Source organism: Aythya fuligula, chromosome 7, assembly GCF_009819795.1.
Source record: "Aythya fuligula isolate bAytFul2 chromosome 7, bAytFul2.pri, whole genome shotgun sequence".
NCBI lineage: Eukaryota > Metazoa > Chordata > Aves > Anseriformes > Anatidae > Aythya > Aythya fuligula.
Genome location: NC_045565.1, coordinates 13,745,365 through 13,771,721, shown reverse-complemented (window position 1 = coordinate 13,771,721; position 26,357 = coordinate 13,745,365). Strand labels below are relative to the sequence as shown.

General features: G+C 36.7%; 1 protein-coding gene across 30 annotated transcripts in view; it reads right to left on the bottom strand.

The window, feature by feature from the left end:
- The window catches only part of KCNMA1 (potassium calcium-activated channel subfamily M alpha 1), a 470,776-nt gene that overhangs the window by 337,811 nt on the left and 106,608 nt on the right, over nucleotides 1-26,357 (bottom strand). For all 30 annotated transcript variants that reach the window (XM_032191476.1, XM_032191474.1, XM_032191475.1 and 27 more), the window contains one exon: nucleotides 4,235-4,399. In XM_032191476.1, coding sequence (XP_032047367.1) covers nucleotides 4,235-4,399 — 165 coding nt within the window. The remainder of the gene's footprint in view (nucleotides 1-4,234; nucleotides 4,400-26,357) is intronic.

Sequence of the window (26,357 nt, the reverse complement as noted above, 5' to 3'; positions counted from 1 at the left end):
TATGTAGTAAAGCTCTTTCTACTGTAAAAATAAATATGTAGTAAAGCTCTTTCTACTGTAAAAATATCCTAAAAAAACAAACAAACAAAAAAAAGGACATAGCATATTTATGTATTTTTCCAGCAAAATCTACTATAATTTATCATATATTTAAAAATCCACTGTTTCGTTTTTTTGTTTTCTGTTTTTTTTTTTCAAAACACTCTACCAGCTCTCAAACTATTCTTCTGACTATAAACAACAATAAGAAAAAAAGTATTTTTCATTCCATTGCTTCACTTATGCTTTTTATTCCTCCCAAATGGAGTACTATTATTTGCTATCTTTTTTATAATAAAGGATACGATCCTATTTATTTAGGATCGTATTTATTGACAAAAACTACAAGTTCTCCAAGGAAAAATAACTGACACATTATTTCTTGAGTAAGCAATAATATAGCAAATTTACTTTTATTTCAGCATCATATGTATTTATAATTAAACTGTGATGGTTACAAACAAAATAGACAACTTGAATGTTGAAAAATTTCAGTCATAGAAATACGCCACTCTTCTATAGAATGAGCAGTTAGGCCTTACAACATTTTCAGCCGTTCTTCAAAATTCCAATCAAGTGTCCGGGTGTTTCAATAGAAAAACTTCATCACATTCTCTATTGATTTGGTGGGCTTTGATTCAGACGTTTAAAGTTTTGGCACCAGTATCTCAGAAATTACGATGTTCAAACCTTACAGAAGGCCAGGCAAAACCTAGTCACGAGTTTTATTACTATTTATCTCAAAGCTCTTCCTCTTCTTTAGATATTTAAATAGAGTTAATAAGCACTAAGAATATTAAGAAATCAACCTTAGGAGTCTTCTAATGAAAAAACTTCATTAATATACTGCTGTCACTATTTGTCTATATCACTCCTCTTTCCCTGCCCACCCCCACCTCCCACACCAAAAAAGGCTTCTGTTTTCCTCTTTCCTTCAACATTGCCAATTTAAAAGACATTTTCCTTATGCAGTGATTAAGAAAAAAAAAAAAAAAAAAAGCTTTATATATTATAATATAATACAAATTGACCTCTTTCTGTTACTGTGAGTCAAGGCAGCAGGCAAAACCACCACATGGCACCCAGCACTAGATAGCTAAGTAAAGCTTCTATCTCTGCTACGCATTCACAGATCATGTGTTAAAACAGAAGAAAACAGCAACTTGCTCTGCCATTTAATTTCTCAGATTTGCAATTGAAATAGTGATTTTCTTGGTTGGTTTGCAGGAGAGTCCACACTCAACTGTGTCCTAGATTGAACTGCGGTAACTTCAACAATACACTTACAGTTTTCTCTTACATATCATGATGTGCTTTTAATTACCTAATTACAGAAGTCTTTTTCTTCTTACTTGAACGAATAAAAAAAATAATTTCAGGAAGCAAAATCAGTTCATAAACACCTTCAATTTCCTGATTGTTCAGATTAATTATGAATGTGTCTGATTCTTTTCTGAGAAGCTCAACTCAGGAACTGTTATTTGATACTTCCATCATCTACGTCTACATTATATTGCACTTAAACAGCACTTCCATGAGCAGATCTTCAGGCAACTTTCACCATTTTTGGTGATTTAGATCTATGACATCAACTGCAAACAGTACTGCATGGGTTCAGTTTGCATGTTCTTAAATCATTTGCTTATGTAATTTAATAAAGAGACATTTTTAAACAGTATGTAAAATTCTTATCTACATTATATAAGAGCATGAGTCACATTTTCAAAGGTTGTGCCACCAAGAATATTAAGTTCCAGGCATGTTTTTAAAACCTCAAAAATGAGGAAAAGGATATTCAGACCACACAACTGTAATCATTGTGCTTAACTAACTCAGTGTTCTGCACCACTTCAGGAGACAAAAAGGGATTCTAACTGGAAAACATTCTGGATCATCTGCTACAAATGCCTTCTTCCAAAACCTGCCCTTCAGATAAAACTGGGTAGTGTGAATATTCCTTCATGCACAAATCACTTTTGAAATGTCAATGTGGAATTTAAGCTCCTACAGCAGTAAGCAGTGCTTAGTGCAAAGAGTGATTTTAATTTAAAATCTCACAGTGTAAAAAGGTACTATAATTTCCGCAGATATCTCATACAGTTTTGATTCTGTAGCACTGTAAGGCCACTAGCTCCAAGGAAAAAAAATTTAATAATAATAATAATACACATGTTGATTCAGAAATACAATAGCTAGTAGAAACAGACTGTTCAGTTAGTTGGAATTCATGAGTAAGTCATAATATTTTAAAACAGTATTTACTTTATAAAAATATTGACTTGACTTAGCTATATCCTATATCTCCAAATAATGTGAATATTCCCTTCAGCACAAATGTTCATTGAAGCAGTTAACCTTTAGCAAATATAACCATAATGTAAATTTTAAATGAACAGTTACTGTTGACACTGCAAATGGTCCTCCAAAAATTACATCGTATTCAAATCAATTCAAATCCTGAAACTGGTGAGTACTACATTAAAACAAATGTATCTCATTTTCTAAACTAACGAAAATTAACAGGCCCCATATATAACCATTTGTTTCTCATATTGATGTGCCCAGATGCATACAGTAGCTGTTGTCCTATTTGAGAAGAACATCAAATATTCTCAGAAGTAATCTGACTCGGTGATGCTGTTCATCTGCCAACAAATAAAACTCTGAAATTAAACCAGTTCCTTGTAAGATGCAACAATAAACTTAGCACACACACGAAAATAAAAATAAATAAATGGAATCCAATAAGTTCTCCTAGTATCTTGAAGGAAAAGCACAAAATAAAATATGTTTTATAGTTTGTGTTTTGGCCTAGACTGTTGGTTTACTTTTGTTCCTATTCCCCTCAGTAAAAACAATATAGGCTTATTTCTGATTACATAGCTAATAGCAAAAGACTATTTTGCATGATTTCTAACCTTGATGCTTAAACTAGAAAAAGAAACGTGACTAATATTTGTCACTTTTAATGCTGAAGATGTCAGAAAAACATGTGAAAGATCAATATGCTTCTTCTTATAAGATGATCATTATGTCAGTTTGACATTGAATAGACGTAATGCTAAGTGTGGCACTAGAACATACTTTTAACATATTGATATAAGTCAGCATTTAACATAAGCAGAAGTGTTGTTTTTTTGTTTGTTTAGGAAAAAATAATCAAAATAATATTAATGCAGAATTAAACAAGACAGTAGCAACTAAGCCACCTCAACTTCTAACTGTAAAGGACTTCATTAGGATGGGAAAATTCATTCTTTTCCTTCTATCCCCACTGCCAAATAATAGTTCTACATACAAGAACTGACCGTAACATATCTCTTACCTGAAGTAAACTATCAAGAACTGTTTTAATTTTAATTGAAACTAGTTCAAGAATTTCACTGGAATCATACAAGTTTTAAATAGGACTTAAATTGCTTTGGCTGCTAGTCAGTATTTGCTTTCTGACAGAGAACTAATCAAAATCACACGAGACACCTTTAACTGCAGTGGATTCAAGACGAAACCTTTGGTAATCAAGTATGATTTCACAAGGCTATAAAATAATTATATTCAAAGTGAAAACTGTAAAGCTTTTTACCACAGCTTTAAATCGCAGATTATCCTGATCTGATTCGTGGCTCTATTTGATATATAATTCCTTCATAATAAAAATATTTCATATCTTCATAAAGGAAGAAATCAAGGGAACATAAAATCATTCCTAATCTATTGGAAGTGTCTGTGCACAACTATCATCACATATTCTGTTCAGATTTGTCTCTGCTTTACAGTTCTGACCACTATATACACGTATTATATAATGCTTATTTTCCTAGTTGGCTTCTATTTTTACTAGCACAATTTTCTTCCAGACAAAATAGACCTATAGTTTTACAACATAATACAAACATGAAATTATTAGTATTAGTGTTCAGAGCTCAGAATCCCGGTGCCAGAATACTGAAACAGGCTAGGGCAAAGGTGAAACTATGGCAGAAAGCAGCTTTTCTTTATTGCCATCTCTGCTTCTCTTTGTAGTAAGAATTAGTATACTATTTAACTTCCAACAGAGAGAAAACTGGGATTGACTTCGTGCTGATGCAACACACCAACTCTAAATCTTCCACTAATGCTGGATCACAATGCTTGTGTAACAAATGCTCTTTAAAATACATATATAGGAAAAAAAAAAAAAAAAAAAAAAACTTACAAGTACTCTGCCAGTTAATGTCTGGGCAGATATCATGACTCCTGCCCAATCTTTTACAGAGGTCATCCATCCCACTTCTGCTGCCACGTTCTCTTCTTTTTCATCCGTTGGTTTGCAGGCCCCATCTGCCTGTGTATCTCCACCACCATTGATCTTCTGGGCCTCCTGCAAAGGAAAGGTTTGTGTTTGTTAATGTTTAACAGTTTGACAGTGAAAGTCAGCATACAGTCATGACTAAGAAATGCTATGAGCAATCCTATAAGCAAAACCGTCCTGCTAGATGAAAGTATGCGCCTACTTAGCCATGTCTCTCTAGAAATACTTGTTCTATAAAGTACCAGACTAACTGCTAGATAATAATACTCTTCTTGACATTAAATCAGAAATCATGAAATATGCTATATGTTACTTGCCTGTATGCAGCATAATTGCCAAGAGCCATGTATGCAATTACAGAGCTACATATAAAAGTCTGAGACATACACTAAAGGTCTGTTTGATTTTTTTGTTTAAAACGTGTGCGAAGGGTAAATGTAAAATATGCACAATTTTAATTTACTGTCACTACAATTAATTATATTAATTACCTGTGCAAGCCCTTGTTAAGAAGCCTGATATAACACAACCATAATCATTAAGTGTGAGGTGAACAAAATACTCCACAGAGAACCTGCAGTGAGCTGCCATGCTATCAGCAACCAGTGTTTCAATGCAAGTGTTTAATACATCACAGGAATTCTTCTGTCAATAAGTGGTTCTCATAGAACAGACAGCTAGAAATTAAAGAGGAACTTCATCTGCACTAAGCTAACTGATGAGTCACATGCATTGGAATTCAGATCAGTCTCCCATGGATGCTTCAGCAAGGATCTCTTGCTCTGTAACTGCCTGCTATCTGCTGCAGTCGGATGCTGCTATCTGCTACGGATGCTGCACAAAAATCAAGGGAAATTATAATAGGAAAAGCCAGCTTATATTGTACAGCATTTAAAACACATCATATGCAAAGTATCAGACTGTGCCATAAGCATGCCTTTGGTGACAGCATAATACTAATGACTTCCTGAATACTTGACAAGTTACGCTAAACAAGCAAAGTGTAAGGGAAGCAGCAAAAATTCAGTACTAAGGTAAGTACTGAGTACTTGAACTGCACCCATAGATCTACATTAGTGCTTCAAGCATGTAGTATGGACCAACAGCTTGAAAGATCTTGTTTGTATATCAATCACTTACAAGCCACTAAGCAGAAAATCAATTCTCATTAATCCTCTTTGGGATTTTTGTTATAAAAACATGTTTGACACTAGTTGAGTAATTATTACTGCTACAGGAATACTGCACTACCAAGGTCAGAACTCGCAGTTCTGAGATGACCTTGAGGACACAAGTGGACATAAATGAAATGGCATTTTCTGAGAGCAGCACTGAACTAATAAAGCAGTTACACTGAATCTGTCAAAAAAGAGCAGTAGAACAACATGAAAAATGTAATATGGGGACCAACAGTTGTTTTTGTAGAATCTCAGTTTTGCATCTTAATTAGCTAATCAGATTCCTATCTGCTACTCTCCCACCCAAAATGTGGGCTATGTCTTACTAGCAATGTGCATGACGTGGCTGTATTGTTAATAAATTACTCACAGTTACAACAGTAGTTCAGCAAAAGCAAAATTCAATATTTCTAAGCAAATAACGAGACAAAAGATAAAAGCTACTCTGTATTTGCATAACTGGACCTCATTCCCTGATAAATATGGATACAATGAATCAGATGTTTTACACTCAGCATTGAAGGAAGTATACTGCATTGCACAGGCACAAAGCACAACCTACAGAAATGAGCTCATTGCTTAGGACAGTAATATGTGATGCATGCAGCACAAGGCATTTCCAGGACAGTAATGTTCAGCCAGGAATGATTTGTGACCCTTATCATCATCCAGCCATACAGATCTTAAAGAAATGCCTGGACATCAGGAAAGAGAGAGAAAATGAGAAACCTCTTTTCTTCTTTCTTTCTTTTTTTTTTGTTTTTCCTTAAGTGGTAGGTGTGGTTGTATGTATTACAGTCAGTGTAATGCAATAGGATGTTGACGTTTAGTCAAACTAGATGTATCTCCATGGCTCTGGGAGACTCATAGGCTTCACAGGCCCTGACCCCTCCCCTCTGAGGGCTCCTCCAACCCTGCCCATGGCCCAGGACTCCATGTCAGCCCTGCCCACAGCCTTTAGACCTACCCAGCTGCAGGTACCATCGAACAGGGCCACACTAAGTTGGCTGCTCAGCAGCTGTCTCTGACCCTGGTTCCTCTCACTGTGCCTGATCCTGACCTTTACGCACAGGCTGACACCTCAGCCTGCCCTCCTCTCCAGGGCATCTCCTGGCTGGGGCAGTGAGACAGGTCCTGGCTGACATGCCCTGGCTGCTAGCCTGGGTAGGCCCTGGCCCTGCAGGGCCCTGACTGCCCCCGACTTGTTAAAAATTACATGGTCTCCACACCACTTATTTCTATCTCTCTACCAGTTTGTCTGCCTTCTGTAGCTGTCTTACAGCTGATCTTTCAGACTGTAAACTTTTAAAATCAGATTTTACTGCATGATGCTCCTATGTGAAGCACGTAGGCTCCAATTTATGCTCTGAACAAGCTTACACTGAATTACAGTATTAATGTGGTTTCCATAGTAAGGGAAATACAATTATCTCATCCAATCATATAAGAAACTGAGACAGTGATTAGGTGCCTAAGTCAGTCACCAAAGAAGTCAGTGGCAGAGCAAGGATGAATCATACAATCATTAAGGCTGGAAAAGACCTCCAAGATCACACAGTCCAACCATCGCCCTACTGCCAATGTCACCCATCAAACTATGTCCCTAAGCACCAGGTCCAACCTTTCCTTACACACCTCCAGGGATGGTGACTCCACCAGCTACCTGGGCAACCCATTCCAATGCCTCTATGAGAAGAAATGTCCCCTCATTTCCAACCTAAACCTCCCCTAGCGCAACTTGAGGCCATTCCCTCTAGGCCTATCACTAGTTATCTGTGAGAGAAGGCCAACCCCCAGCTCCCCACAACTTCCTCTCAGGGAAGAGAGCAGTGAGGCCTGCCCTGAGCCTCCTCTTCTCCAGACTAAACAAACCCAGTTCCCTCAGCTGCTGCTCACAGGACTTGTATTCCAGGCCCTTCACCAGCTTTGTAGCCCCTCTCTGGACACACTCCAGCGCCTCGATGTCCTTCTTGGAGTGAGGGGCCCAAAACTGAACACAGTACTTGAGGTGCGGCCTCACCAGAGCTGAGATGAAACCACAGACTTCTTTGATTTTTCCACCCAGCACTCCTATTTGAAATCACAAGGACGCATACCCTGCTAAAAAAACATTCCTAATTATGGATCGTTATAAGAAGTCACAGAACTACAAGTCATAAAATGAAAAGATCTGAATGGAAAAATCCATTTTGTGGCAGTGAACTTTAAAACATTAAACTATTAAAATAATGTTATTGTTTACATGTTCCTTACCCCAACCTTATTGTCAATATATCAAACAATTTGCAAGATGTGATTATTCATAAGAATATAAAAATAATATTTCCTGATATACAATAAAAATAGCAGATGAGTTACTTGTTGAAGGAAAAAGGTAACCTTGATATTTTCAATAGGTTCCATTTCTCTGGAGTTCTTTGTGGAGTTGGATCAACTTTTGGTTGCCAGCAGAATATAGCAATAAGATGTGACAGATTTATTCAGAATTTCATTCTCTGAAGGTACTCAAGTCTGCAATACCCTTGGATGGCTGTATTTATGCATGTGTACTACTTCTTAATTAACATGTAAGTAATACAATCATCCCCTGCCAAGTATCCTTTGGAGCACAGTCTCCTGATCAGCTACACAGCAAGCCTAACCCCTGCTATCATTGTAGCTCTAACTACTATTTAGGTAAATCATTGTTATGTAATATTCATATTCAGTTGGAATGTTTTTATATTTTCATCTCCATGGATAACTTATTAACTTACTTAATTGGCAGTCAAGTATTAACAAAAGTTTATTCCCAAATCATTATGCAGTTGTGTAGAGATCACTAAGGGAGATTTAAACTCCGATTTCATTTACACTGTATACAAATCAGAGCTGTTATTATCTGTATGATCCTGTCCTATTGTTATTTCTTCACCTCAAAGCATTAACGAACCAACACTGCAACCTGAAAAAGGTGCTTAAAAATAATCTGACAGTGATGGTAATTGCTTAATTATTTACAGGCTTAGTAGCTACAAGTAAGACAATACTATCTTTACCCAGTCTGCTTACCTGTTGTTTCACAAAGTGCTCATTATTTTAATTACTTGATAACAGGAACATTCAAGTAGATAAAGCAATAAAAAGATTTTGCCATATACACACACACACCTTTCCTGAACTTATTGACAAAATGGAACATACATGTAATGCATGAGGAGGAGTTCAACACAAGTTGAACCAGTACGCTCAGTTTAAGCGGATGTTTAAACACAGTAATTGAATGGCCTTAAATAGATTCTCTCACCATTTTGAGATTCTCTCACCACTTTGAACAGGGGTCTTAAACAAAGCCCAAGTGTTATGCTGAGTTCTCAGAAGCTGGCCATCATACCGTGTATATCAAAACATCAGGTACCAACTGAATATTTCACAGAATCACAGAATTTCTAGGTCACACTGTTCCTGATACAAGCCAGGATGCCGTTGGCCTTCTTGGCCACCTGAGCACACTGCTGGCTCATATTCAGCCGACTATCCACCATCACTCCCAGGTCCTTCTCTGCCTGGCAGCTCTCCAACCATTCCTCTCCCAGTCTGTAGCTCTGCTTGGGGTTATTGCGCCCCAGGTGCAGGACCCGGCACTTGGCCTTGTTGAACTTCATACAGCTGACCTCAGCCCATCGGTGCAGCCTATCCAGATCCTCCTGCAGAGCTTTCCTACCCTCAAGCAGATCGACACACGCACCTAACTTGGTGTCATCTGCAAACTTACTGAGGGTGCACTCGATGCCCTCGTCCAGATCATCGATGAAGATATTAAAGAGGACCGGCCCCAGCACCGAGCCCTGGGGGACGCCACTAGTGACTGGCCTCCAACTGGACTTGGCTCCATTCACCACGACTCTTTGGGCCCGGCTATCCAGCCAGTTTCTAACCTAATGAAGCGTGCGCCAGTCCGAGCCAAGAGCAGCCAGTTTCTTGAGGAGAATGCTGTGGGAAACGGTGTCAAAAGCCTTGCTGAAGTCAAGGCAGACCACATCCACAGCCTTTCCCTCGTCTACCCAGCGCGTCACTTTGTCATAGAAGGAGATCAGGTTCGTCAAGCAGGACCTGCCTTTCATAAACCCATGCTGACTAGGCCTGATCGCCTGCTTGCCCTGCAAGTGCCGCGTGATGACTCTCAGGAGGATCTGCTCCATGAGCTTCCCTGGCACTGAGGTCAAACTGACAGGCCTGTAGTTTCCCGGATCTGCCCTCCGGCCCTTCTTGTAGATGGGCGTCACATTTGCTAGCCGCCAGTCAACTGGGACCTCCCCCGATCGCCAGGACTGCTGATAAATGATGGACAGTGGCTTGGCCAGCTCCTCTGCCAGTTCTCTCAGTACCCTTGGGTGGATCCCATCCAGCCCCATCGACTTGTGCACATCCAAGTGCCGTAGCAGGTCACCAACCAGTTCTCACTTGAGAATAAAAAACAGCAGAGCCCTACATTATCTGAAAGAAAGCACAAGAAGTACTGAGTTCAAAGTCTAGAACTTCATACATGTTAATGAAGGAGTTACAGTCTCTTGTCCTCTGCCATCTGACATAAGAGAAAGCTAAAATACTTGGAGACCATCATAGTAAACATCAGCAGACAAAGACTTTGCTGGTTTTCACAGAGAGCAGAGCTTGGATGTTAAATAAAATTTTTGAGTTTTCAGCACATAAAAATCTAAGGATTTGATTAAAGTATTTTAGATAGATTTTTTTCAAAGATACAGCTTTCTATTTTAAGATGGTGCCCTCAGTCTCAGATCTAGACAGAAGATCACATAACATAATGGTTCTTGCAGCAATAGAAGATACTTCACAAATATTGCAGAACACTGCGTTACGTTTGTAAGTCCCTAACACAAAAGGCAAAATAATGAATAAATAAATAAATAATGAAATATAAGGAGGGGGGAGAGAGAGAGGATGTATAAACAACTTACAAGTCTTATGCTTCTTTGTCCTTAATGTGCTTTTGAGCCTTCTATTTATTACTTACCCTTTAATGGACATAGGCTTGGGAGACTAGCAGAACATTAATTTGCCCATCAGTTTTAGCTCATATTTCCCTTCCTTACTATTATAGTTTATAGCCAAACTTATCTCAAAGCCTAAGTTTACTACTTTTGTTTCTTTTCAGAAACTTTTAAGTTGGCAAAGGGAGCTTAAATTTGGATGGCAGACTATCTGGAGAGAAAGTCCAACGTATTGAAATAGCATAGCAATTTAATATAGAAGATAAGTTTACAAGTAAATTGTTTGGACAATTTTCAGACATGAGGTCATAAAGTCACAGTCGCTTGGTGATCAAAATTTTGAAGTCCTCAGCCACGTTGTCTATTCTTCATTCTGTAACTGTAGAATATGAGTAATGGTAGCTTCTGTTGTATAGAAATCTTACCAAGATAAAGATATTTAGGATTTAAAGTGTTTCAATATTACACATGTAGCAAACAATGCAGGCATAGTATATCACAAAGTAAGACACACTAAAACATACTGGGAAAAATTGTTAAACTAGTTACACAAGACAATTATACATAAGTGTAAAATGGAAGGAACAAAGAGCTCCAGGCATTATGGTGAGATGAAAAAGCAATTTAAATCTTAATGATACCAGGAAAGTAAAAAACTAGGTCATAACAATAGTGCCCACTGAAGTTATAGAAGAGGAAAAAGGGGAAAAATGTAGAAGGATTGAGCAATATTTCCAACAACAACAAAAAAAAAAAAAAAAAAAAAAAAAAAAAACAGAGATAGAGAGGAGAGCACAATTCTTGCAACTAAAGTCTGCGATATAAGCAAAGTCATTACAAACTTGCATGCATTCAAACGGACATACAGGATGGTTTTTCTTTTATTTTTTAAGAATTTATGATGCTTTGTTCAAATTAGCACAGTTTTAAGACAATAGTTACGCAAACATTGGATGCAAGTTCAGAAGTTTGTTTGAACAATTTCTTTTCTATTTATTCATAAAAAAAATCCATAAGTTTTCATTTTGTTATTTCAGACTGTATATCAGACCACCATTTATAGAAATAAAAAAACAGTACACTTGTCATAAATTTAGACAACAATTTACTGTCCACAATGAACAAACAAAACAGGACAAGTCTGTGATGTACAGGTTGGGAGTGTTCACTCAAAGTATTTCACAAATTCTCGAAGTATCATCTGGCCCATATTAACTTTATTTTCTATTAAGTTATTTCCATTTTCTATAATCACCAGGTCACTCCTTATTAATTTCCTTTATGAAGACTGAGCTATTTATCACATAAAAATATTCCCTGAAGCCCCTGTTCAATTATATAATAGAAGGGAAAAGAGCAACACAAGGATTTCATTTTATCAAACAACAACAACAACAAAAAAATCACACAACTTAAGTCAAAGGAGGAAAATCATTATCAGAAATAGGCGTATCAAGCAGATCAGACACTTAGTATGTAATATAGAGGATTAGAGGTTAACTGTCTGTTCCATGGTTCAACTATTTTAGTGAGACCATTTGTTCAGAACACATTCTTTAGGAAGAACTTTAGAGTAACCATGCTAGATTACTGACATTTAACATTTTTACAAATTTAGTTTCTATCATAAGTGAAGTAATGTCAGATGGGCCTGATTTATTAAAATTATAAAAATGGAAAGAAATCTTGATAGAAAACCACAGAGAAGGACAGAAAGGCATATGCATTTCGTGTTATATCCTCCCATTTTCTTTCCTCCCTCCTAAGAGTAGCCAAACCAAATAAATACACAATTGAAAATACATGATACAGGGCATTATCATGAAATGAACACTGCCAAAATACCCACATAGCACTGACTGATTAATCCAGAAGCAACTTCTGTCATAGATGCTAAAATATTTTAAATATCAATAATTAATCAAAAGTTTGCTACAAGCAATGAAATATTTTGAAATTTCACTGTCTTCAAACTCAGCTCATTTTTGTGAAAGTTTACTGCAATGCAAAAGTCTTGAAGTGCTTTTCTCATGAACATGAGAAGAAAGTCTTAAGACAAAAAAATACCTAACTTGTTTACGTTAATTATAGGAAGTACTTCAGCTGATTCCTTGTAATTTTGTTGTTGCTGTTAACATTAATTAACACCCAACTCCAAAAACATATACAGTTTTTCAATCATCATCTCTTCATACTATTTTTTAAAGCACTAAAAACATGAAATACGAAAAATGAATGGAAAAATGAATTGCTTGATTTTGCCCAATTTTAAGACAGGAATTAACAGTAAATCTTTTGTGATATATGTGATTGAAATTAATGAGAGTAACTTAGGTAGTTGTGTTGGGTCTGTCTGAGCCGGAGTCACCTTTTCCCTGCAGCAGCCCGCACAGTGCTGTACTCTGCACTCGTAGCTGGAACAGCGCTGATATCACTCCAGTGTTGTGTCTATTGCTGCGTAGTTCTGGCACAGCATCAGGACTCCTTCCAAGCCCCCAAGAGCCAGCGGATGGGGGTGGGCAAGTGATGGGGAGGGGACATCGCTGGGGCAGCTGACCTAAACCAACCAAAGGGATATTCTGTAACACCTGATGTCACCCTCAGCAATAAAAGGGGGGGCTCTTGTGGGGGAGGGGGCTGTTCCTCCTGAACAACCACTACGTGTTTGAGGCCCTGCTTCCCAGGATGTGGCCGAACACTGCTCGCTGATGGGAAGCAGAGAATAATTTTCTCTCTCTCTGTGCTTCCGCGCGAACTGATTGTTTCTTTTGTTTCTGTTTTTCCTCTCCATTCCCTTTCCCTTTAATTAAACCTTCCTTATCTCAAACCTTGAGTTCTCTGTGTTGTATTTTCTCCCCCTTCCTCTTTGAGGAGAGGGGGAGTGAGAGAGCGGTTGTGGTGGAGCTCGGCTGCCCACCTGAGTAAAACCACCACAGTAGTAAAAGCTGAAGTAAAGAAACCGCTAAGAAAACTATTCTCTACCATGAATATTCATTATGAGAATAGATATTAAAAGGTTCCAGTGGTAAAAGTTTTATTTATTTCACTGAAAGATATATGTAAATTCCATGTAAAAAATAAATTGTCAAACTGCTTTCCCAATGAAATTAAACTTCACAATATCTTTACAGCTACATGCTTTTCTCCATCCTGCTCAATTACAGAAGACAAAGCTTTTACCCATTAGCAACCAGTACAGTTTCTTTCATACTACCAATTTTGTAACATTATCTTGCTTGTGGAACAAGAGGTATCAGAGAGAGATGCCAGACTGGTTCATGGAAAGTAATTCTTCCCTTCTTCCCAACTTATCTCCTCTGCCTCCAAAATCAGAATGAGAAACAGTGCAGTTAATGATCTCTTCCAAAAGGATAATTTTCCAATAGCTCATATTCTGCATACTACAGAAGATCAGAAAACTAGAGCACTTCGCACTGTCAACTCTTTCTGTTGCCCAGAAAATCACAGAGACTGGCTGGATGAGAAAAGGTATTACACAGCTTGAGAAATGGCCTCTAAGCACAAGGTACCAATGCTACTCTAAAACTGGTATCTTGGTCCTGGCATAACAGAATCAACTCCTCACTTCCTTAAATTGCTGAACTCCCTAGAAAACTTGGTGACAAGTATCTTTGGTCTTCATTTCTTTCAAATACAATATTTACACATGGGGGAAAAGGACTTAAACACTTGTGGTCTTTATTATTCATGAAATAGCAAACTATTAATATCATTTGGGAGTATAAACAACCTACCTTTGTTTGCACTTACGTTTTTATAAAGGAATTTAATATTTTTCACAAAGTTTTAAAAGTAACAGGACAAAACATGAAAAACAGGCAATAGGATGAAAGTAACTGTGAGACTTGATAATGTAACTGTTTGGCTGTACCATTAAATACAGAAATCAACACCACTTTGAAGAATACCAGGGAGTTATTAGGTTATCTTCCATATTGAACAACCCGGTCACCTCTAAAATCTTTTTCTGATTCAAGGTTACTATATAATATTTATGCCTATGATGTTATAATTACAAAGGAAGTTGCTATGAATTAAAGGCAGCTCTGTAGGATATAAGCTATTATTTTTTAGCTTTTGCTGACATAGGAAAGAAATTAAGTTCCAGGGTGTAGCATATTTAAAGAGCAGCAAGTCATCCAATAAGTAATTAAAAATACTTAATAGCGCACAACACTCTTCACCTCAAAGATTACATAGTCAAATACAATACTCATACTGGGAGAACTTTATGAGAGTTAGAGACAGAGCACACAGACAAATATGAAGGACTCTGGAGAAATAATACACAGCTGCAAAAAAAGTTGGAAACACAGATTTAGAAGTAAAGCAACAATTTTAATGATTACTTTGAAATAATTATATTCAAATAAGCATTTCCCTCCACCATTCCCCAGTGAACCAGCTGTTTTACACTAAGAAATGGACAGGAGCCATTATTTAATCATGTAGTTGTGACATCATTCATTACCCACAGCTATAGAAACAAATGTGTATGTGTATTCTTAAACTCATTGCTCCCTTGTATAGAAAACTAAACAGATCAAGTTTTTAAACTTAGAGGAAGAACAATTCCTTGTGGATAAATTTCTTTTAGGTAACATACGTTATTTTTTGTCTGGAAAGTGAACTGAAAATATCTGCTTCGAAGTTGTCCACAGCAGTACTTGTAGACTACAAAAACAGCAAAAATGATGCAAATAAACATACATAGCTTTTGCAAATTCATAAATATTTACTAAAATCTACGGCAGAGGAGGGGAAAGCTAAACCTTTTTGACTTGCATACTGTAGCTCTATGAATTGAAGGGAATATGGCCAGCAGGCAAAGGGAGGTGATCCTCTATTCTGCCCTGGTCAGGCCTCAGCTGGAGTACCATATCCAGTTATGGGCTTCATGGCAGAAAAAAGACAGGGATCTCCTGGAAAGAATCCAGCGAGGGCCACAAAGATGATACGGGGCCTGGAGCATCTTCCTCATGAGGAAAGGCTGAGAGACCTTGGTCTGTTCAGCTTGGAGAAAAGAACGCTGAGAGGGGATCTCCTCAGTGTATATAAATATCTGAGGGGTGGGGGACAGAAGGATGTAGCCAACCTCTTCTCAGTGGTTTGTGGGGATAGGACAAGGGGTGATGGCCACAAAATAGAGCACAGGAAGTTCCGCACCATGTGAAAGAACTTCTTCACAGTGAAAGTGATGGAGCACTGGAACAGGCTCCCAGGGAGGTTGTGGAGAGTCTCCTTCTCTGGAGATATTCAAGGCCTGTCTGGATGCCTACCTGGGTAGCCTGCTCTAAGGAACCTGCTTTGGCAGGGGGGTTGGACCCGATGATCTCTCAAGGTCTCTTCCAACCCCTACAATTCTGTGATTCTCATTCGTGCCACATAAAATAAGCACAAGCACCCAGTGAATTCTCTTTGGCTTTCTTAACCTCATCTTAAAACCTGCATGACAGGGAAAATTAAATCTACCTAATCTACCTATCACACGCAAAGCAATACCAAGGACTGAAAAAAAAAAAAAAAAAAAAAAAAGGAGAAAAAGATGGAGATAGAACCAAGCATTTGATATTAAATAGCTACTTCCAGAAGGGCATGGCATAGCCCCAGGATAACCTATCATTTAGCAGTTCTCCATGAAGATGTTGGCTTTGTTTGTTTGTTTTAAATGGTGGAGGCATGGAGGAAACGTAGGCAGATGTGTAGAGTGACAAGGAACAGACAGGACTGCAGCATCAACTAAAATCGCTGTGCAAAAGTGTCTTAGCAGCAGAGATCAGGAGTAACGACAATCACTGGAGTAGTTGCAACTAGTATGTGTCGCATCACTTGTTGCATCTGACATTTTTATACCAAAAATAACTGCACAGTACAAGTGTTAATCAAAATTAATTGACTTACTATTGCTCTATTGTGACACATTCAGGTTCCAGGTAAGGTAATATTTTCACCCTTTGGACATGCACTGGAGAATGGGTTAAACTCAAACCATAAGACAATTGATGGCTGGGGTATTTCCATATGGTTCTTTCTAGTATCTGAAGCTTTTGGGACCGTCTTTCCAGTTTTTTATTTCTACAACTGTTATGAGCAGGAGTAATGCAGCAAAACCAGTGACTCCAAGAGCTGTGGCTTGTAGAAAAATACAAGCAAGATTATGAGGTGTATCAAAAACATCAGATGTCAGAAACAGGAAAACAAGAATGGAGTTTCACAGAGAGCTCGAGCTGTATTGTATTTCAAGCTAAATTACACTTATTTGGGGCTTCAAAGTAATTAAGGGTAAAGTAACAGATTAAAATCAATGTGGAAGTCAAGATCCTAAAACATTTTAATTTAACAAGGTATTTGTCCATTAATGGAAGACTGGCTGAAGATCTTTGTTGATTCGCAATGAAATTTCTGTCTTTGGATGCTTTACATATCCTAGTTATCATCACTTCAATTGGTTTATTTTGAAGTTATTTTGTAAAAAGAATGGTAAGACCAAGCATTTCAGTCTCTGTTTATAATGTTTCAACCAATGCTAACGAACCATTAGAGTAGGTCCCATGCTATGTTTTACAACTCTTCTGTATCTTTTAAATAACAGGAATAATTAGAATATAACTGATGCAGAGATTTGTTCTTTCCTTTTTTTTTTTTTTGGTGAGCATACCAATAATGCAGTACTGGAGATTGATGCATGACTGTGACATTAAACATAGCCTTTGTAAGCAAGCAGAAAGCTACTGGAAAATAAAGATACCTACCATCAATTTTCAGCTCTCATAGCAGGACAAATTGTATTTGTCCTCTTTCTCAAGTCTTTTCTTAAGCAGGTTCAAATCTGCTTGTACCAAACTTTGGAGATGAAGCTCCCAATCTGACAGGTTATTTTCTCAATGACAACAACTCTGAGTTTGCTCAGAGACATGAATTATAGCCCCAGAGAAGCAGCCTCTGACCCAGTTGCAAAGGGCAGATAATGTGCATGAAAGGCAGGTATTGTTCTGACTTATTATTTTGCAGCTTTTGGCTTCAAGATTTACCAAACCAGCAAATATTGCATGTGCCATAAGAACACATTACCTCTGAATATTCAATCTGTTTTTAAATTGTGTGTGACACAGCTAGCAGCTATTGCCCACTGACCAGAAATGATAACAAACAGAAGTGAGAAGATAGATCAATTTAAATTTTCAGCTATTCTTCTGAGATTAAATAATAGAAGGAAAGAAAGTAAAGGATAGCAGTTGTTTAATCATCATGGAGCACAGTTTTAATTTGCTCAGCCACCAAGGTGGGAGAGGAAGTTGAAAATGGTTAATGCTACCACAGGGATTTCATTCTTGAACAGAGGCAAAAATCAGCTGTGCCCTTTGGTTACACCGTGCAGTTTTGAGATAATCTGATATTATTACATGGCCTAGAATTTGAGTTTTCCTTTTTACTTTTATATAAATTATTCTAGTGAAAGAATTTGCAGTAGCATAAAGATCAACTGATGCTTTTTAAGCAAATAGCTCATCAAAGCAGACTCTTCCAGTTTATACTATTCACAAGCTGTGTTTTACAGAAGTAGTCATCAGCTTGAAGCTTTAGTCTTGCTCCATTTTTAGTGCTTCATAAGTACCTCATACCTTCCCAAGAATGCAAGTACCATCTATAACTTTTTTTTTTTTTAAATACCTTTTTTAAAAGCTTCTCTTATTAGTAATCCTAAAAGAAAAGAAAAAAAAAATGATGGAGCCTGCATTTTGATACTAGTCATCTCTCTGAGTACTACTATTTCTGCAGGAATCACAATCCAGAAAAAGAGAGGTCTATGTAAACAGCTCCCGTGAAGTATGACGGGATACTATTAAGTATAAAATGACATGACTCCATGCAAAACAGAGATAAAGGTGGTTGTTCTTTTGATTAATCTCCCCACCTCCATTCTAAACCTGCCTTTTTCTAAACCTAACTTTCCTTAAAACTCTCTTATTCTTCCCTCTTTATACACCCACAACCTCTGAACATGTTAAAATGTTTATCCTAACACATCATTAGATGGAGAAAAAAACCTCTTAGCCTTCCAACTAGTTCAGTGAAAGGCAACTAGTGACAAAGTAAAATGGTAGAAGGTAAGATTTATGATTTAAGAGAGTTAATTCAGGAGATATGGAATTAAGAAGATAAATCCTCATTTGCTATTTTCTTGATTTGAAGGGGGGGAGGGGAAGAGTTGTTTTTTTGTTTGTTGTTTGTTTTGTTTGTTTTAAGTTTAGTCTGCGGTTTGTGTTTTTGTTGTTGTTGTTGTTGTTTGTTTGTTTGTTTGTTTTTGTTTAAGTAATGATATGACATTTTTATTTGATGTCTGCAACTTTGGCTCATAGCCACGATGATCTTCTGCTATTCCCATCGATTGTGGTGGCACTAAGTACTGAAAAGATAAAAAGATAGAAACTGCAGCACACATCCTTCTGGATGAAACTCCTACCAGCCTCCTAGGGTGACAGCAGATGCTTTGGTTATTCTTCATGACTTGTAGAAGCCAAAACCAACACAAGGAAGGAGCCAAAATCCAAAAGCAAGACTGACAACAGAAATATCATGGTCCAATGGGCATTGAGGTAACTGTTTAACTAAAGAAGACTTACATGGGAGGATACAAGTCAAATTAGTAAAATGGTTACACAGCCTTTCATCTTGCTGGAAAGTTTCTTTTTGCAAGAAGAAAAAAATATAATTGTAATAATAATAAAACATTTTTTAGGGTGTAAACTCAATAGTGTGCTTGGCAAGGCTAGTGCAACTGGGACACTGGAATAATAAAAGCTACCAGATACAGTAACAGGACACCAGAGGGAGGATGAAGGTTGCATTGTTTTCGCTGTTTAACTGTAAAAGTAAGCATACAGGAATTCCGGAAACAAATATGCAGCCACAGTCAGTTTGCTGATATATAGTTTACAGAAATAAGGGAAAAAATGAGTTTCGGAAAGTTGTATAAGTTCAAATTTAGATTTATCAGTATGGAATTTACTTGGAGAATGCCTCATTATTAACACTGCAAACAATAGTTTTGCTTAGTTTAGATTTAGAATTCAAATCTGAACATACAACTCATTTTCAGATCCTAGAGGCAAGATATCCTCTAGTTTATGGAGGCCAGAATTCAAATTCCATCACAGAAGGAACTGTAAGGACTTTCTCACACATTTGTAGTGTGATGTGTGTTCACTTTACTTCATGCAGTCAAGTTGTCTTAAGTTTTCTGAAAAAATAAATTCCAATACTGACCTTTTTTTCAAATGTTTTGAAATAATGACAATCCCGAAAAAATGTAACACAAACTTTATGTACATTTAATATACCAACTATTCTAAGTTATAAAGAAAAAAATACTACTGATTTTCTTAATGGAACTAAGGGACAAGTTGAAGAAAGTATCTTTCACTGTAAAATATAATGACATTTTACTGGGACATTTTTTGAGGCCATGAAGATTTCTATGCAAATGAGTTTCTAACAGACAAGTAATGCTATTTTTAAAAACAAACTGAAGCATGTCTACTTTTTAAAGCAAAAACAAAGCCATACAAAGTTTTCATCTGGTACTGGCCAACTACTCTACTCAGTTCAGCCTAACCTTCATTTTCAGTGGTAATTAACAAAATCTGTAAGACAAGCTTAAATATGGCAAGGAGAAAGGAGAGAAATAGAATAAATAAATCCCCACAATTTATATTACAATTAGGGCAAGCTTCCCATCACACGAGACTTCTAAGTGGATTACATGACTCATATCACCTTGTGGGAAGAGGAGTACCAGATTTGTGAGCACAAACCTCATTTCTGGCTACCAAATTAGTATAAATGCCATACCAACAATTAACTCACATGAAGATAAGGGGCCAATTTCTTGAAAAAAGTTTATGGAGCTTTTACCTATTAGTTCTAGGTTACGAGAACACAGCTTTGAGTCAGCTTCCTGACATCTCAGAGATGCATCTTGAACACCCAGCATCCCAGTGATGGTGGCATCGCTGGCTTGCTGTGCTCCAGACACTAGGCTCAGAAGAATGATTTCATGACTCAGAGAACTACCAACAGTGATTTAGTAAAATGATCATCAGTCACCAAAAAATTACATTTTTAAAAATGTATGATTTTCTGCTGTGCTCTGCACTCACTGTAATCAGCAAGTTCTGCTGGAATCCAAGTGGGGGAAATTTTTCATCAACACAGGCATATCAATTATAATAATGCCAGCCCTGCTGGAAGCCCAACTCAAACTGTTAGTAGTTAGGCTGTTTATGACATAGCAGGATCAAAACAGTAAAAAAGTATAAAATAAATGGAACCCTTAACAGAAACAGTTAGGTTAGAATTACGGACAACTTGCGTGCAACTCCCAGGTCACAAAACCATAATTGTTCCCTCCCTCATTCCTTCAGTGGAGCTTGTTGTTGTGTTTGTAGGTTGGTTTTTTGTTGTTGTTTTCTCCCAAATTAACTCTCTGAACATGCTCACATGCTGTTCAGGTATTTTAAAACACAGGTAATTTTGGAAATACTGATACATGAACTATTTTTAATGACACCCTCATCCACTGGAGCGTGATCACTTTTGCTGCTAACCACAAATACAGCACACAATACTGACCAAAGATGAACTAGTTGATGCTGCTGCCCTTTGTATTATAGGCATCAATAACATTAAAACACTTCTAATCTATAAAACTTCCCTTGGGACTTCTATTAGGCCCAAAGTTCGTAAAAATACCATTTTGTATTGGTAACTACACACTGATTACTAAAGAAACACTAACAGAGTGATTTTGAGAAGGAATTCCTACAGAACAAGGCTTACTAAGAGCACTTCGATCAAAGAACTTCCCCCTTCCTATGCTCCATCCTCCACCCCGAATATCAGTATAGTCACTAGGATGAAGAGTGATTCTAGTATACTCCTACTGGATTCTAAAACCAAGTTCCTTGAGAAACCCTAAAGCTGTTTCAGATATGCTCCAGCTGTTGGCATACGTACACACAATCACAATGCTGAGAGAAAAATATCTGGGAAAAATAGTTTGTTCAGGTTATCACTATTTCTGTCTAAATATATACAGACATAAAATATTACTTCTGTTAACTCTGAATCTTTTACTGAGTCTTCTGAAATCTTCACAGGTCTCTGAAGAACTAAATATGGGTTCCTGAAGAAATTAACCCTTTCATTTCTGTGAAAACATGCATACCTATCTCTAGAGCACAAAGTCAATACTTCATTTTGATCCTATGTCTCTTTGTAATCAAAATGTAGCTTTTTAAAATACCTACTTTCTTTAAAATGTGATCAGAGAGCATTGCCATCAGATAACTTCCAACAAAATCCCTATTATTTGGGTATGCAGAGTTCTACTCCATTCTAATTCATTTATTAATACAAAAAAAAAAAAAAAAAAAAAAGGTGTAATTCTTGTGGTGGTGGTGTTAAGGGGAAAAAAAGGAGAGGTGGTGGGTGGGGGGAATTCCAAGCCAGTGACCTAGAGTAAAAGTATGTTGATTTATAAGAACTAAGAGCCTGGGCCAGCAAGTATAAATACACATTTTCTCCAGTACAGAACAAAACATATGGCTTGATAAATGACTCCATAAGACTTCCATATGGCTTTGTAAATTACCTTTTCCTTACCTATGCTGTATTTGATCCAACATTTGTTATCTTTATTACCACACATTTTATTGTATTTCAGAACCATACTCCCTCATACTTAACAGCACTATATAAGCATAACCTGAGAATAATTTTTTAATGGATTACATACAAAATGAGTAAAACTGTAGTCAGTCTTCAATAGCAGAAAGATATTGTACAATCTCATGTGATTCATCCCAAAATGTTCACTGGATTTACAGATATATCAAGGGTAAAATATACACCCCAACTCTGCCATGGGAAAATCACTAACATGCTTATTTACTTGCTGCTTTGCCCACAAACCATTACACACAGTTGCATTATGACCTCTTCCACCATGCTGTGAAAAGTAACTCAGATGAATTATTTACTCTGCTGACTACTTAGCCCCTTTCACTGAATAAAAGCAACTGTCATCCAACCATATAGAAAGCTGGCATTTTTCAGTTTTAGTATTTTTACAAAGGAATTGCCATATTATTTCTCTGGTGTCTTTCAGACCTGAAATAATTCATATTATTAAGTTCCCACAGTTTCATGGCCACAAATCAGTCAGTAGCTCACTTGGTTCCATTGATTCAGTCTAGGAACAGAAATTTACCAACAACTACAAAAAATATGTATAGAAAATCCTATAGTTCTGTCAACCACAGCTGTGCAACAACCACTAGCCCATGTTACTTGTGCAAGATGAATGGAAGTGAGATCTCGTGGGCTTTTATACATGATCAAGAAAGATACCAGTTTCAGAAAACAGAAAAAGGATTACTGAAGTTTGAGACACGTACACATTATACACAACACAGAACCTTTGTATTGAAATTATTTCAAATAATATATTTACTAAAAAAATATACGTAAGAGTGAGCCTCATCACTGATTTCCATTAAATATATGCTTGGCCTTTTCTCAGTTCAATGTCTGATAGACTGCTATCAGTGCAAACAAAAATGACTCAGGCTAACACTATGAGGGAATATGTGTGGTTTTGTGTTTGTTCTTTTTTGTTTTTTTCCCCTGAAATGTTAGAGATTTTGCTAAAAAGATTTAAAATGTTAATTAAAAAAAGGCTTTTACAAAGATGACAAACAAAGCTAATAGCAGTCCAACATTAATTACCACTTTTAACTAATGAAACAAAACTTCAAAAAGTTAAAAACAGCTATTTGAATGTATATATATATATATATATATATATATTGTAAAACTGGAAACATTGTTCTACAAATTTCAAATTATTTAGAGCATGTAGCATCTGTGACATACTAGTTTAAGTTCAAAATTTAAGAAGCACTGTGACTGTGCACTTAGTCATGTGGTCTAAAATTTTGGGTAGACCTGTGTGGTTCCAGGAGTTGGACTCAATGGTTGTTATAGGTCCCTTCCAACTCCGGATATTCTATGATTCTATGACTGCTGGAGAGTGGGAGATAAGTCACAGACATAAGGGGAATTACGGGAACTGCAGATGATGAAGGAAAAGATTTATCCAAGATTAAAAAAAATAAACCTCAACCTTAACTCTGCTTTTCTTTGACACACAATTATGTTGATATTCTTCTGTCAGTTCATTTTTACCCAGAATGCATGCCATGAAATAAAACCTTCTCATACTTAGACTATAATAAATAGAAGGTACTATAGCTTGAGTAAGGGGAAGGGGGGAGGGGGGGAGGAAAGAACTAGTGCTGGGAAATCCAGGGAAGAGAATCATCAAATATTAGTGCATATATTAACTTACAGCAGCAGCAAATACAGCATACTGATAAAAGTGAAAATTACTGATGTCATGTTTAGTACTGAAGCTTAAAATAATTTTGTTGTGAATAAGAGAAGAGGAACAGTATGTGTGTTAAAATATTTTTGAAAGGTTGCACTATTTCAAATCAGGAAAAAATCTCCAATTTATATCATAGTTATTATGTTCCGTTCTCCCCAGAGCAGTAGATGCTTCTCTGTTAAATACATTCAGATGTGCAATACATTTGTGACATCTGGTAGAGAAAGACCATGTCCCCAAAGATTAACCACAGTGAGTCAAAGCCTGCAACCGAAGACACCACTACTTTTGTATTTCTAAGACAAAATAGCTATAGGGGAAGGGGAAATTCTCTTGAGCAATAGAGTATTCCCATTATTGCTGAGCAGATTTTTAATAAGTAAAATGAAATTTTCTGCACTTGAATTTGACCATGGTAGCACATTTGCCTTCACTTGCAAAATGGTAGGGATTTTTTGAATCATTGTAAGCAATTGATTTTTGTCTTCTTATATTCTACCTTTGAATTCTAATAGAAGATGCTGAGATGAATGTGTCATGTGTCAAGCTTCAATAACATTTAAAGGCATTGTGCTCAGATGAACAATTCTTCCATATACATTAACCTGTTTGACCTAATGCAAACTCTAGAAATGTGAAGGAAAGCAACACCGCAGGAGAGATCTTAATATTTGCTGAAGCTGCTTAATAGATTACTTGCAGTCTAAGCTTGCTGTATGGAAGGATGATACAAAACTTTCTCTGTGCACCTGAACACAGGGGCCTAGAAGTAATTTTCACTATTAATGTGTTCCCAAGGAATACTAAGAGCTAAGGTATTTACTGTTTACAACAATTTCCAATTTATTTTAGCTTCCTTCTTAGTACTTAAAATAAATTTTGAATTAGCATCCTTGTGGAATAAGTTCTTGATTTATTCTCAGAATAGCTTTAACAAACTTACTTGATCCTAATGACATACAGCTCAGAGCAACTTTGAATTAAGACTTCATGCGTGAATGTCATCTTGTTTTTGAAGAGCAAACATACAGTAGTCATAGAATCACAGAATATCCCAAGTTGGAAGGGACCATAAGGATCATCAAGTCCAACTCCTGGCACCACACAGGTCTACCCAGAATTTTAGACCATGTGACTAAGTGCACAGTAACAATGCTTCTTAAATTCAGAAAGGCTTGGTACAGTAACTAGTTTCCTAGGGATCCTGTTCCAGTGTGCAACCACCCAAGGTAAAGAACCTTGTCCAGCCTAAACCTCTCCTGCCTCATCTTGATTCCCATGGGTTCTATCACTGGTGATTAAGGAAAATAGGTCAGCACCTGCACTTCCACTTCCCCTTACAAGGAAGCTGTAGATCACGATGAGGTCTCCCCTCAGCCTAAATTAATAGTCCTAAACTACAAGTTATTTTACAGTTTTTCAGACCTACTGTATTGTCGGTAAAACTTCAGCACCTTAAATATTTTTCCCTTGCAATATTAGTGTTAAATAATCCATTTAAATAATCCATAACTTTACGTGCAAGAACTGTAGAAAGACAAATCCGTTTTTCCTACAAATTAATTTTACTACATAATCCATAACTTTATGTGCAAGAACTGTAGAAAGACAAATCCGTTTTTCCTACAAATTAATTTTACTACAAATTAATTTTAAAATTTAGAATTAAAAAAATCCAAAAATCCAAATCCAAAATGCAGACTGAAATCTACTTGATAATATCATCTGATCGTTTGTGCAAGAAGGATGAGGAAAAACAGCATTCTGTAATTTTATTACCTAGAATGAGAACAGTAGGCTCGGGATCCAGAGAATATATGTATTAACCAATGTGCAGAGTAATTTCAACTAAATGTTAGTTTATTGTATAGGGAAAATTATATTGAAGCTCTGACAAGAACTGGCAGCTCATCATATAAATGACCAAGGGAAAATTTTTTAATTCAGCACAGGTCACATACCTCCACAGAAGAAATACAGTTTAGATTTTTCCCTATAAAGGACATTTTAACCAAAATTTAACACACACATACAAAGAAGTACTTTGGAGCCTGAATTTCTTTTCTATGTAAATAAACATAAATTATATATATTTTTTCCAACTTACACTTCTGTAGGAATAAAAATGTAGTACAAATAACTTCTAGACACGCGCACAAATTCTTAAGTATAACGTAACACTAAAGCAAGAGAAGACATCAATGAACATACCACCAACAGAAATCAAACTGTCAATTTCCTGGTCCACGTTGAACAAAGCCAAAGCAAAAATACAGTACTGTATAAAAAAAATAGACTTTTTAAAGTATAGTTTTCTTGTTATTGTGTATTATCCAAACTATTCCAAGTAGACACATTCTTATGCCTAACCACAACACCTTGAAGCT